Raw genomic sequence first — 14,404 nt, 5'->3', positions numbered from 1 at the left:
GTGGCAGGAACCACCGGCACACCGCTCGCTGCGCTGCCGCTCCGTCACCACCGACTGACCGCCGGCCGCCTCTCCAACCCCGGGGCTCGGGTCCGCGGCAGGGCGGGGAGCTCCTGCGAGCCTCGTGAGCCACGGCCGCCCGCTGGAGAGGCCATAGGCGGAGACTTTTGAAGCCGCGGGGCCGCCATCTTGGGACTCCCAAGAAACGTATCTCGGCATATGCATTATGGCTGCAAAATGCCTACATTTGTAGCGGTAAACTACACAAATCGCCAGTTTAAAGGCTGTCGACGAACATTTCACCTGTAAGTATGGTTGAAATGCAAAGAAATTGAAAGGAAAGAAAAGGATGGGGTTTTTTTTAAGTTGAAAGAAAAAGAGGATACATACCGTCCACTTGTCTGTCTAATCTGTCTAATTTGTTTTAAAAGGTAGCAACTTTTAAAAAAAATCATTTTCAGTTATTTATTGTTGTTAAAAATAAACATTTTCAAAGAATGCTGATGTGATTTTTTTAAATGTCTACAAAAATAACTAAAAAAACATAAAACCACATTTTTTTCTCAGGCAATAATTGTACACCAAAATCCGAAACCGTTGCACCCCTAACGCAAAGCAAATGAATAAAACAAATGAATAACTGGATGAACCAAAATTACCTTCAGCTAAACCCGAACAAAACTGAGGTTATCGTTTTGTTTGCAATAAACAAAATAGGATTGCTGTGAGTAAACAATTAGAATCACTGTCTTTAAAAAAATAAGTCTGAAACTTTGGGGTGCCGATATATACGGATCTGATCTCTTTCAGCAGTCTTATCAAATCAATCAGTATAACACAACCTTTCACCATCTGAAAAACATCCAGGCTAAAGGATTGCATGCTCCAAGCATACCAGAAGAAGGTTATCCATGTCTTTATTTCCAGTAGAACTTCTATCCTGCTCTATGCTGGAGCCAATCGGTTGACTATTGTTCATAGTTTCTGGACTCTTTCAAAAAAAGCATCAAACTGCTGCAGTTTATTCAGAATGCTGCAGTTCGGGTTCTGACCAGAACAAAGAGATTGGAACATATTGAAAAATGTATCTCTCTATAAAGAGAGATAGAGCCTAATCAATTCATTTATTTTCCTAATGTTGCTCTTTGACAGACAGCTGTCAAATATACTAAATTCTGCTACTTGTCTTAAAAATTACTGAATGGCCAAATGCTGCTACAACACAGTTTCATCAATTTTTATTGTTTAACTGGCTAGCCTTAATGGAATACACTTAATAGGAGTTTGCAAATTCATGTGTTGATTGATATTTCTTTAGCATTGTTTTCATTCTACAATCAAGCAGTTTGAGTATAATTGAAATACGAATTTAGAGCAATCAGTGTCCCACACTACGGAAATGATGGGAAGAAGATAGGTGTCAAATTCTATGATTCACGCTTCTTTCACAGTCATCTGGTCATTTCGGTCCCAACTCCTTCACACATCCCACCACTGAGCTGTTCCCTTCTCTGTCTGTCTATTGTCGACTTCCCAGGGATGCACAAACATAAAATTACATTTTGTGTGCAGCATCGCAGCTCTACGCACGAGGCGCCAAGATTGAGAAAGTCAGGGACCGTGAGAGAGAGAGAGAGAGAGAGAGAGAGAGAGAGAGAGAGAGAGAGAGAGAGAGAGAGAGAGAGAGAGAGAGAGAGAGAGTATCGAAAGGCAGAGAGAAGGAGAAGCAGGTGCCCACGCACTTCTCCTCATTCCTGTGCTATGAAGGCTAGGTTGAATCACATCAGTCAGTGGGCGAACAGAAAAGGAAAAAAACACGCACATTCGGACATACAGTACTTTTTGGGGGGAGGGGGAATGATAGGAAGTCTTAGATATTCATTAGGCTTTTCCTCTCCTTATGAAAGAAGAGATTGATTTTTCGGTGTTGTGAACTCTTGAAGCTATCCAGTTGAAAAACATTGTCTCCGTTTTCAGAAATCTGGAGTCGTTATATTGACAGTCGTGGAATGAGTTGTTCAACCAATATGTAAATAGAAAATTGCCTACATATAGATGGAAGGAGTAGGAACAAAAGCATAAAAGTCAAGTTTAATAGTTACAGATATGGAAAAAGGAAAGAGTGATTCCTAAATAACTTAAGGAGATGTGGAAAACCAGACTTTTGGATTGCTTGACTCTCTGGATTGTCTGTCCAACCATCAAGTGTGAAATCATTTTTGTAACCTGCCTATGCCAAAAAGGTGTTCAGAATTTGACCTGACTGGTGTAACAGTAACAGTCGTTAGCTCATGTTCATAGTTCACAGTTCAAATCCGTGTGTCTTCCTGCGTTTACATCTAAAAACATGCATGCTAGGTTAACTGCAAACTTTAAAGGGATACTTGACTCATTTGAGCCATTTTCAGAAGCAAAAAGTTAACATTTCGTTCAGCATTTATTTGGTAACTTCATTATTTTTCATGTACAATTAATACCTTTAAAAAAAACATTAATTTTTTTTTTTTTTTTTTTTTTTTTAACATCACCTGCGCTAAGGAAGTAGGTAACGACCAAACATGGCTCAGTTTGCTGACCAAACCCAGAAAACAGGTAACAGGTCATTACCTACTTCCTCAGCACAGGTGATGGCATCTTCAGTGATAGCAAGTGAAAAAAAAAATAGTTTTCAAAGTTATTAATTATACAAGAAAAATAAGGAAGTTATCAAATGCATTCTGGACAAAATATTAACTTTGACAGCTCATGTGTCAAGTATCCCTTTAAATTGTCCATAGGTGTGAATGGTTGGTCGTCTATTTTTGCCCCAGGATTGATTGGCCGACTAGTTCAGCGTGTACCCCGCTTTTCGTCCAAAAGTCAGCTGATATAGCCTCCAGCACCCCCGCAACCCTCGTGAGGAAAAGAGAATGGATGGATGGATGTGACAAAACAGTTAGCATGCATATGCTTTAAGTGTCACATGCACGGATCTGCACACTGATTGACAAGTATAGTGACAAGTGTAATTTAAGAGCCTATGTGTCTTTATTTGAAGGCAAATTCATACTAAGGGCTTGAGCACAAGTATCCACCCCCCTAGCTTCAGCCATTGTAACACAAAGCCGTACTTGCATTGGCACAATACATAATGGAGAGTGAGCAGTGAATCATTTGCATGAGACAGGACCACCTCCTCAGAATCAGCTTTTCTCAAGGGGGCTATAAAAAGAGGATGAAAAGTGTGATTTCATTCTTCTTTCTTCTACTTTGGTCAAAACATTCGTCACAGATATTTTTTTAGGCAGGTCAGTTACTCCAGCAACAAGCCTGCTACAGTACATATTTGAGGATTTTTCTTTTTTTTTCTTCTGAAAGACAGTCAGCCTTTTAAAGTTACAGAACACTCAGAACATTTAATTTTGAATCGCCACTGCCACCTGTGGCCGAAAAATGAAACTGCACACACCCTTCTTCACGTACACAATGCGCACAGAGAGCGGGAATTTCGAACCCGACTTCAGTGTGAAAACTATTGGCCAGAAGCTTGCAGGAGTAACCACTGTGAACAGCTGATGTGTTAATTAGAAGATGTTTCAGATGCCACTGTATTTAACAAACAGGTCTGTTTCATGTTTGAACAGCATGGAAATCAAATTTGAAGGCTTAATGTTCCATTAATATAACATTCTTCCATGCTTAAACTGTGAACCCTAACCCTAAATAAGACATTTTGTTGAATATTTCCATCAAAAATTTATCTTTTAAAATGATTCGGCTACGTATTGAATCAATACGAGAATTGTGCGCTGTAATATCGCGATATATTGCCGAATCACTTTTTTTTTTAACATCTCTAGTATTTAGTACACGGTATTGTGTGATGACTGTCTAGACTAGAGCCACAAGCTACAGTGCTGTAGTAAGCTTCAGAGTCCATTGTGACAAATTCTGTGATTAACTGTCACAAAGCCGCAAGGTGACAGACAGATAGTGTGATTTGATTATCACTTTCAAACAGTCTTTGTGACATTTAGAGCGCAATGAATAAGAAAGGGAAGACTTCTCCAACAGCAAACGTGCTGCTTGCTAACTCGCTCTTTGCTGGCTCACAGTGCAATACATCCAGAACGCACATTCAATATTGTCTGTGTTGTTATGGCAACTAACTTGTGAATAAGCGCTGGCATCATGAGCTTACTGTTGCTACGAGGTTATACACCGTGTACCTGAGTATTATGCATTTAGGATTTAAAGAAACACACCACTGAACATTCATTACATTTCCCTATTAGACAGTTTGTTTAAACATTAAATCTCACTGGAAAAAAGTTTTAGCTGATTAATGTGGAAGTCAACCTTAACAATAATATGTTATGTGACCTCACTAGTCTAAACATGACATTCTGCTTAATATTACATTTGTGGAATATGAGTTAAGCAGCAAAATCCAGCCTTTTTTATCCATCTCAGGGGGCGACTATTTTGCTGTCGACTGAAGATTACATCAGTGCATCAACGACCAATCACAGCTTGCCTGTTTTCTGAAGCTGAGCTGTAATTGGTTGTTACCTGAGACCTGAGCAACTGTGATGTCATCTTCAGTCGACGGCAAGTGGCAAAATGGCCGCCACCTGAGATGGATACAAATGGCTGGATTTTGATGCTTAACTCATATTCCACTAACACAATATCAACCAAAATATCATATGATATCAATCTCATCATGCTAATATCAATTTGCTATTTATACTGATTTAGTATCGATATTATCTATACTTCGTTGTTGTCAAGTGGAATCCTGGCTGATTCGCAACGGCCTCTTGCTGTTCTCGCATCTTACCTTATATTGCCGTCATATATATTGTTGCTACCATAAAGACAACACCATCTTGTAAATCATGTTCAATCACCGATTTAATGCATAAAAAAATTCAAATTAATTATGCTGTCATTGATTTAACAGGTTTCTAGCTGGCTCGTGACAGCGGTCTAATTCTTTTTCTGAAGGTCTTAGAGCCATGGGTGATGCAATAAATGAAACAGTGAGCAATTTAATTGGTGAAAATGAATCTGCATCTGCACACTTATTTGATTCTGAAAGCATGACACAGTTCCTACCCAACAGCCATCCATTTTGAACAAAGCTGTCTTAATATTTGAATGTGTCCAACCTAACTACTACTATGATGTTTCGTTTTCGTGTGTCATTCCCCTGTTATGAATGTAAACTTTCCACGGACCAGTCCACCTGCAGTGTTGGTATCCAACTGCAGGGTGACTCAAAGGCTTTTTGTTCACCAGCTTTCATTTAGCCGAAAATAACTTGATCCCAGCCCTATTTTCATTCCTCCTCACGCCTACACACAGCATCAACACAGCAGTCTGGTACATGTGGCTCTTAATGGAAGGATGACAGTACAAGAAAGGTTGGGGCCTGTTCAGCTACCGTTTAAACATGCTCTTTTTCCGACAAAGTTGCAATCAACAAGGAGAGAATGATGATAATTGCAGAGCTGACAACTGTTACGGATCATCCGTATTTTGTTACGGAAATCACTGTAATGCTAGCTCGTTAACACGGTTTGTTCTTGGATATTTTTAAAAGTCATGGTACGTTCCAGTAAAGTTGTGCTCAAGCATGCACAGTGGAAGCTAGCTGGATCTTTCTTTCTGTTTTGGGCTTCAGCAATGAAACTGCAGTGCACGACACATGTTAGATTGCTACCATTACATTATATCATGGGAAACACTCACGTCAAAATACTAACAAAAAACCCTTCAAAATACCGCGACCGTGAACCAGTAACACATGATGGAAGTAGTTTTACTATTTAGTACACATATATCATGTTTTACAATAATACTTTACCATACAATTTCATAAGTACTAATGAACGAAACAATGAAGCCAGTGTTATTTTTTTTAATTTAACGTGACATTGTTTATTGGTTATGTCACATGTACTTTTAAATCCACAAGTTTCCTGCAAGGGCCCAGCAGCCAGTTCAAAACCGGCCATGTTAAGTTAACTGGCTATTAGAAGAGACATCACAACACATGGTCCAATTGGACTACGTTAACTAATTGTACCTTGCTTTCTGTCGTATGCAGTTTTATATACACAAGTAAAAATGGTGTTGTTTACTATGTACAGAAATGTCTGCCCTTACTAACACAACACGCAAATCACTTCCTCTTCAATTTTGACAAGATGTACTTTTATACACATTGTTGTGAGTCCAGTCTTTTTAGTGAGACTGTGTAATTCAAGACTTCCAACCCACTATCATCTATGCATATCACATCCAGTATTTTTTTTTCTGAATGAAACGACAAACTATCGTTTGATTGCCAAGAGCAATTTGTGATGATGATAAATACAACCTTTAACAACATACAATTAGCGATTGTCACTTCCGAAGCCAAGTAACCTGTTACAGTAGTTCACAGCAGTTATTGCCCATACTAAATTAGTTAGCATTCATGTGTTGCTCAAGGATATTTGGCAGAAGAAGTCTGTAACGGAAAAAGTAATCTTTACAATTGTTCGACCACTTCTCCACCTCCAGAATTTCTGCACATAACCATCTAATTTATGGAAAAAAACAAAAAAAAACAAATACTTCCACACGGAAAAGAGGGAATAACTGAACAGAGTTAACAATTGAGTTCTACGTGGAAAAAGAAATAGCATTATGTCAGACAGTGTTAAGTCTAATATATGTGAGTGAGAGGGAGAAAGAGAGCGAGTATGATGAAGTAGAGAGAGCGACAGTGAGAGAGAGAGAGAGTGCTCATCTAGCTGCGCAATGTTGCATCAACCAGTGGAACTGTCTGAATGTGTTAAGAAGTACTTTCTTGGGGCAAGTAGGACAGAGGAAGGCCAAATACATATCCCACAACTCTGACATTAATACAAAACTATCCTGCTGACAGACATGGCCATTTGGGATCCTTGGAGTCACTTGAGCCACGAAGTCAGTGTTATTTTAAATGTGGCCATTTGTTTGCTTTGTACACTGAGTAAAAAGTACAGCAAATGACAATGTGTAGTGTATACAGTGTGAAATTAAAGTGTAATTAAGGTTTGTTTGCATGTCTAATAAGGGAAATGTGTCAAAGTGGCCCAAATCCTTGAATAATTCTGTATGTGGCCCAGAAAACATTTGGACTCCCTGCATTACAGTGTACTTTACCTTGAAATATTCACACTCAAACTTTAATTTATATTGATGGCTATCTGTGGATTGATCACTTGATCAAGTGACATATTATTTATTCATTTTGTCGCAGCAGCAATATTCACAATCACACCAAAAAATAGGTGCGACCAAAGTAAAAAATAAATAAAAAGACAAATGCTAAAGCAGTATTTAAGGGGGACCCCAAGTAAAATTGACATATAAACCTAAGCAGGAAGAAAATGAGATTTTAAGTTGTAGGGTAATTGAAGACTCAATTATCCGTAGGTTTAAATGTGAGTGTCAATAGTTGTTTACTATTTGTGAAATGTGTTTGGCTGGTGACCAGTTGGAATAGGGTTCAGCACAATCGCGACTCAAGTCAGGATAAGGGGTACAGAGAATGGATGGATGGATGAATACAAATATAATCCACTTTGCCAGTGCAGTAGTCATGCAATTACTCTTGTGAAGTTATTGTCAGTGACGTGAGGTTAGGATAGGCAAGCTAGGCACTGCCTACCCCAAGCTGAAAGGAAAGTTGAAACCGTTTGCCTTTTTGTATTTATTTTAATTATTTATTTCATTTCAGAAAGCCTACACTACCTACAGGTTTAAAAGTGACAACATTTGGTGATTTTCATACCTCAATTAAAAATGACTCATTACTTTGTCTGGCCTGCAGGCAAAAAATTATCCTCCTGAAGGCACACCGCGACTGTGCTTTTCCCAGCACTGTCCGCGTAGCGATGTGTGTTTGCGCATGCGTGGTCAGTTTCCCAGTGGAAAAGTCCTTTACGCAAATAGGCAGATCGCTACGCAGCCTTTTTACGTCGCTGTATTATTCCTATGCGAACGTACGTTCGCACAGTGCATTCGTGAATTCAAAACACACTTAGTGCACGGCAAAGCAGTAAGACTCTAGAGAATATAAAATTATTTTCACGCCTTTCTTTTGAGGGAAAACACCATATTTTGAAGTATGGGAGACCAACGCCTTAGCTACTGGATCTTCAGCAAAGTAAGGAACAACGAATTATTCGTACTTTCACAAAGAATGGTGCAAAAAGAAAGATTGGCTTTGTGGATGTGCTTCCATTAACTGGCTGTTTCACTGTACTTGATTTTGTGAAGAATTAGGCTGTTTTACCGGAAGATATTCACTTTATTAAATTTTTTCCGGGCATCCGGGTGGGTTAGAAATTGTCCGTTTTTTGTTGTGCGGCAGAGTGCACTGCAACGTTTACTGTGGCTGGCAGAATGTGTACTGGCTGATGGCGGGCCAGAAATTTAGCTGAGTGGCAAGTGTTGAGCTGCCGCACCGGAGGCGATGAGTATGAACCCTGCTCGAAGAAAAAAAAAAAAGAAGATTGCGGAGCAAAAAATGTAAGACTTAAAAACATTTGTGCAATATGAGTTATGCAGCAAAATCCAGCCATATTTATCCATCTCATTGTCCCATTTGCTGTCGACTGAAGATGACATTACAGTTCGTCAGGGCTCAAGCAACGACCAATCATAGCTCACCTGTTTTCTGAAGCTGAGCTGTGATTAGTCGTTACCTGATCCCTGAATAACTGTGATGTCATTTTTAGTTGACAGCAAGTGGCAAATTGGACGCCTTCCGATACTGATAAAAACTGCTGGATTTTGCTGCTTAACTCATGTTCCACTAACGTAATATTAGCCAGAATACCGTATTTAGTGGGGCTGCATAGAACATATTATTGTCAAGAATTTTTTTGGGGGGGTTGGCTTCTCCTTTTATTATTGAACACTTTGCCAGATGTCTTTTGACCCTTAAATGTTAATGTATTCAGAATATACAATGCCAGTATGTTTTTTTTTGTATAAAGTATTCAGTTTCCAATAATAAATAACCCATATCAAGTACAAGTCAAGTAATGACTACAATCACTCAAGGAACAGAAACTGAGTCCATTCATATCAAGTACAGTAGAACCGATGGACCCCAGACCAATGAACCCTGGATTCAAAAGACAGAAAACAGAATCCTGTCAAACGCACCTCTGTACAGTATCTTACGAGACTTTTTTTCTTCTCTTTCAGAGTCTGAAGCTCTCCTCTCAGGGAAAGTCATCCAGAGCCTTTCTGTGAACACGGGCCCGCCTGGCATCTCTCATCCACATCATACCCGTTTTGCATCCACCCTTCCCGCCCCGCATCATGAAAGGCCTTTCGAGTAGCCGGAGTCACCATCATGTGGTGTCCTATGAGCCATCATATGATCCACTTGGTCAGCACATTGACCGCAAGCCATATTTGATTAGTCAGATGGACATGCCACTTCCCATTGCCGTTCCACATCCAAATGAGCTGGCCTACTACAACGCTCAGCGTACCTCATACCCCTCCGACAATAACAGCATCGTCCCATACGGAACCTTTCCTCGACGATGCCATTCCACCTCCTCATCTCACCATCCTGAGGTAAAGGATGAGTGTATGGCCATGGTGCCGTATGTAGGAGGAGGGGGAGGAGGTGGTGGTGGAGGCTATGGAGGTAAAACACCCACCCGGGTACCAGCAAACTTTGCAGACTCGTTTGAGCATCAGCCATCATTTTCCAGAGACGGTTACCATACACTACAATACAAACGAGGAATGTTGGCCCAGAGCGCGGGCATCGGGTCCAACACCAACAATGACAGCCCAGGGAGGATTCGCCACCTGGTCCACTCAGTCCAGAAACTGTTCACCAAGTCACATTCACTGGAGGGGCCGCACCACACACAGTCTGTCAAGGGGGCCAATAATGGGAGTGTTAATGGTGGTGTTGGTGGTGGAGGAGGTGGTGGTGGTGGTTCAAGGGCCAGTCCAGAGGGTGACGCTCCACCGATGGGAGTGCGCCAGAGGAAGCGCAGCAAGAGTCGTGAGCGCTGCCGATCAGCAGAGCCCAAACATCGGAGCCACCACCATCATCACCACCAGCTCCACGGCTCAGCATCTGCACCGGGCTCTGGATATTGGAGCTCGGATGATAACCTGGAACGGGAGCTGTGTCTCTACCACCCTCACCACCACCAACCACCACCCTCACCTGCGCCCTCCATTTCCCCTTCACCCATAGCAATGACAATGGGTCGCTACCCTGGCAACAACCCTGACAAGTTCCCCCAGTCACAACAGTACTTTATGATGGACCCTTATGGCACAATCAGTGAGCACGCACACACCCATGCACATCATGGCCACTCGCATCACCACTCTGCACTCAAAGCCTCCTGGAGCAACAACGATGTGAAGTATGCAGCGTCGCCCTCTTGTGTGCCAATTAGTGGTAGCAGCAATAACATCGGAGGCGGTGTCGGTGGAGGAAGTGGTCCCTTGCTGTCTCTGGGTCTTGTGGACGTGCCCGTTGTGAAGAAAGGGGCGTGGTCGTCGAGCTTAACGGTGAGCAGGGCCCGTGAGGTCTACACCAACAACAGCAGCCACAACCAACTCAGAGCCAGCGCAGGAGCCGGTAACCTAAACCTAGATAGAGCTCTAGTCAAATCTAAGGCCAGTCAGCAACAGGAGCGCACTTGCCATTTCCTACAGGTAATTAATTCCACCTCGATTCCAATCCACAACCAACCAGTCGATTCACCCCTCTCCTTTCTGTTGACCGTCCTCCCACCTCGACGTACTCTTCATCATTGACAATGTTTCCTCTGAGCCAGTGGTATTCACTCAAGTGTATTTGCAAAATTACACTTCACTTCAGTTGGTAATAAAAGTACAGTTTAGCAGACATCAACTGTCCAGATAGTTCAGCTTCAGCGATATGCCAATATCTAAAATATTACAATTATACATCATTTTTGCCATTAACCAACTTCTGCTTGAGACACTTCAACTACTGGGATAGAGAGAACACAGACAAACTGTTCCAGCATAAAAAAAAAGCAGACGGATCCACATGACCATGCAGCTGAGCAGGACAAAACAAACAAACAAACAAACAAACAAAAAATCAAATGAATAGGGAGATAAAGCATATTGTTAAATTTTTATAGGGCTACATTATAACAACTGTTATGTCACTTTTCATATGTTGTCTGAATAGTTTCAAGTACCCAATGTATCTTAAAAGAAAATAGTGAAACCCTGACCACAACTAGCCAGACAGTGTGTGGTGCTGCCATCTGCAAAGATTGGTTGAAGAAGAGAGGAATATAAAGACAATTGAAGCTCTGTGAATCTGGAGTATGTACATAACACAGTGCAGTATTAAATATCTGGTGCATAAGTAGTAGTAATAATTATCACTGTAGCCATTTATAAGGTCATACCTCTATTATCAGCACAGCCACTAATGTAGGGTGATAAGGTTTTCAAAATCCACAACTAGGACATTACAGATTAGCTGAGAATCATATATACAATGTATTCTCATCAGGAACTTTTTACAACAAATTTAATAACTAGTCAGTCTGGTGACCAGTGGTTGTGTTATTGCTTAAGCTAATGCTAAATGCTATCTTGGTTGACAGTTCAACAGTGTAAGACAAGCCAATGCACACACCATTATCCAACCTTTTTTTCTCAGCCCCGAGTCCCGACACCTATTGGAAGCTGGCTGTGTTGTTTACTCCACACCGGTCCCGCATTGTAACATTGGAAATATGTCGCCAGAAAAAACTCAACTTGCGTTCTGACCAGCGACGGGAGCATTAAGATAGTAGGACTACATTTCCCCTGATTCTTAGACACGGAAGCTGGTGTGGGCATAGATATCTATAAAGACTACATGTCTTGTCCGCGCTGCGAGCCAATGGAATCGAACCTCTGCACAGGGCGGCCATCTTGCCACAGTCACCTCGCTCCGCCTCTCTCATTCATTACTACATTGTTTAATCGTACATGTTCTTTTAAACAACTCAAAATAGCGGTTTGCCAAAAAACTATTGGTTTTCGAGCAGTTTAGTTTATAAGCGTAGTTATTATACTACATACTTGTTAATAATTAATAATACATATAGTTAATAATTATTCATACCGAATTATTACTACTTTATTAAAGTTTGTGAGAAAGCAAATGGTGTGTAAATCTGTCAAGGTCGAAGTGAGATAACAGAGTTTACGTTTGTTCAGATCACTCACCTTCGCTCACAATCAATACAACAGACCAGACTGCCTGCCTGTGACAAGATGGCCGCCCCGTTGGATTTTGCGCATGTAGTCTTTATAAATATCCATGGTTGTGGGTACCAGATGCGATCGGGCTGCCGGATCGTATCGGGGTCGCCTATAGATGACATCACGATTGGCTCGCGACAGGATTGCTTGCACGTTGTCCAGTGACGTCGAAGATTATTTAGTTTAAGTAGCACTGCTGTTCTGATGTCATTGGCAGGCGTGCAGGGCACCGATACAATCTGGCACCCACTCACACCTGATACCCACACCAAAAATGGTTTTAGTTCTGATATGACGATAACACGCCTGTAAGTGATTAGCTACATTTAGATTAGTCGTATGAATCGCTATGTCAACTATGTGATATTGACATACACATGGCCCCAAACAATTGGCTTGCTGACTGGACCCCCCCCCCAAAAAAACCTCAAAAAACGGCCTGGCAGGACGGGACCTGTATACAATGGCTTTGGCGAAATCTGCTGGGACTTGGGACACAAGGCTCAAAATGTCTTGATTAATCTGGAACGTCTGGTCAACCTATCAGCTCATCAGCAAGCTCTGCAGAAGCCTGATAATGATCCTAATCTTTAGAATCAGGTGCGTTGGAGGACGCAAACATTTAAAACCTGCAGGATTCTGGCCCTCAAGTACCAGGTTCGGGGAAGCCTGCCCTATAATAATGCTTGGTCTAGCTTCATAGCAGCATAAGTAATGGATGAGGACTCACCTGAAGGAACCTTAACTAAATGCTTGATTTAAAATAAAAGTTTTAGGTTTGCCGTTGAGATTGCCTGTCAGAGCAAAAGTGGAAGATGGTTCCTCAGCCTGACAGCTGAGAGCACTGCAACCAATTCCACTTTTACAGATTCTCAAAGGCAAAAGCCAGCCTGACAGTTTGTAATTGTTGACAACTAAAGTATCAATCTTAATAGCAAATTTAAGATATGCAGAGCTTTTAGCATATACAGCATAATGCAGTTGCTTGGTAGCATTTCCCTTTTCATTTTTCCGTTTTGATATGTGTTAGCAAGAGCATCATTGTATCATGAGATGGCACTTTGGGTGTGTTGCCAGGAGGCCGACAGCCCCATAAAAAAAACTGTGAGATAATAGCAGCAAGACTTGGTGTAATTTGTCACTGAGTTCAACAAGATTGCTGTGTACGGAACAGGATCTGTCAACAAAAACTAACCTCACAATATCCTCTCTGTCTAAGCCTAGAACATTTGATAAACAATGCTTTTTGTGTTCCTCCTATTCTGTAGCATTCTTAGTAACACATCCACCTGGATGCATTGGCTAAAAATTGATTTTAAGTCTTTAATCAGAAGTGCAAAACTTCATTAGACATAAGACAGTGCACCTTATCGATTACCTTACAAAAGTGCCTCAAACATATACATTGGTCTAAATCTTGGTTCACTTCCTTCTCGACATACTGTTGTAATTTTGTGATGCTGTTACGGCATGATAAACAGCATTGGGGATTTTTAAGTGGAGAAAAATTAGTTCCATGAAAGACTGCACTGCATTATAGATAGAAACCAAGAATACATACAAATAAATAGATCCTGCTAACTTAAGGAGGCAGTTACACGTTTCATTCCCAGTAACAGTTCTCCATCGACCAATCAGTGGGCACCTGCGTGTTTAATTTGAACCATCCACAAGTATTTGAAAATGTATTTGAAATGCTTGGGAGAACTAACCATGGAGATGAAATGGGATTATGTTATAGATTTAAAACAATAATCGATTACAAGCAAACCTACTAATTTAAACTAGCTAAAGAAGTGACTTTTGGCTTTTCCCGGTCACTCGCGTGATGGCACACGCTGAATACCCCGACACATCCCACCCAGGGTTTGAACGCGGCAGTGGTTCAGATGATGCATGGATAAATCACGGCAATGCAGTCAAAATCAGAATTTTAGTTGTCTGCTTCTTTATGGAAACAGCTATGTTCGGAGGACCCTTAAGGGAGACGTATCGTGGATTATAACTACTATGATACATGCTGAAAGTAGAAACTGTTACAAAAGATTGTTCAATGACGTCATTTGTAAATTGCATCAGTAGACCTATGATCGATTGG

At 41.1% G+C, this 14,404-nt stretch overlaps 1 protein-coding gene across 5 annotated transcripts in view; it reads left to right on the top strand.

Moving 5' to 3' along the window:
- Positions 1–14,404, top strand: part of dlgap1a (discs, large (Drosophila) homolog-associated protein 1a) — a 72,835-nt gene that overhangs the window by 17,013 nt on the left and 41,418 nt on the right. For 3 of the 5 annotated variants that reach the window (XM_086094173.1, XM_086094164.1, XM_086094188.1), the window contains exon 2: positions 9,235–10,725. In XM_086094173.1, the coding sequence (XP_085950299.1) occupies positions 9,352–10,725 (1,374 nt within the window). In that variant the 5' untranslated portion in view covers positions 9,235–9,351. The remainder of the gene's footprint in view (positions 1–9,234; positions 10,726–14,404) is intronic. The other 2 variants (XM_086094199.1, XM_086094180.1) reach the window with 2 other exon arrangements.

Source organism: Leptonotus elevatus, chromosome 1 (genome assembly GCF_054856555.1).
Source record: "Leptonotus elevatus isolate MCC_2025b chromosome 1, RoL_Lele_1.0, whole genome shotgun sequence".
Lineage (NCBI taxonomy): Eukaryota > Metazoa > Chordata > Actinopteri > Syngnathiformes > Syngnathidae > Leptonotus > Leptonotus elevatus.
Note: the sequence above shows the minus strand (reverse complement) of the source record. Positions and strands in the feature narration are given on the sequence as shown.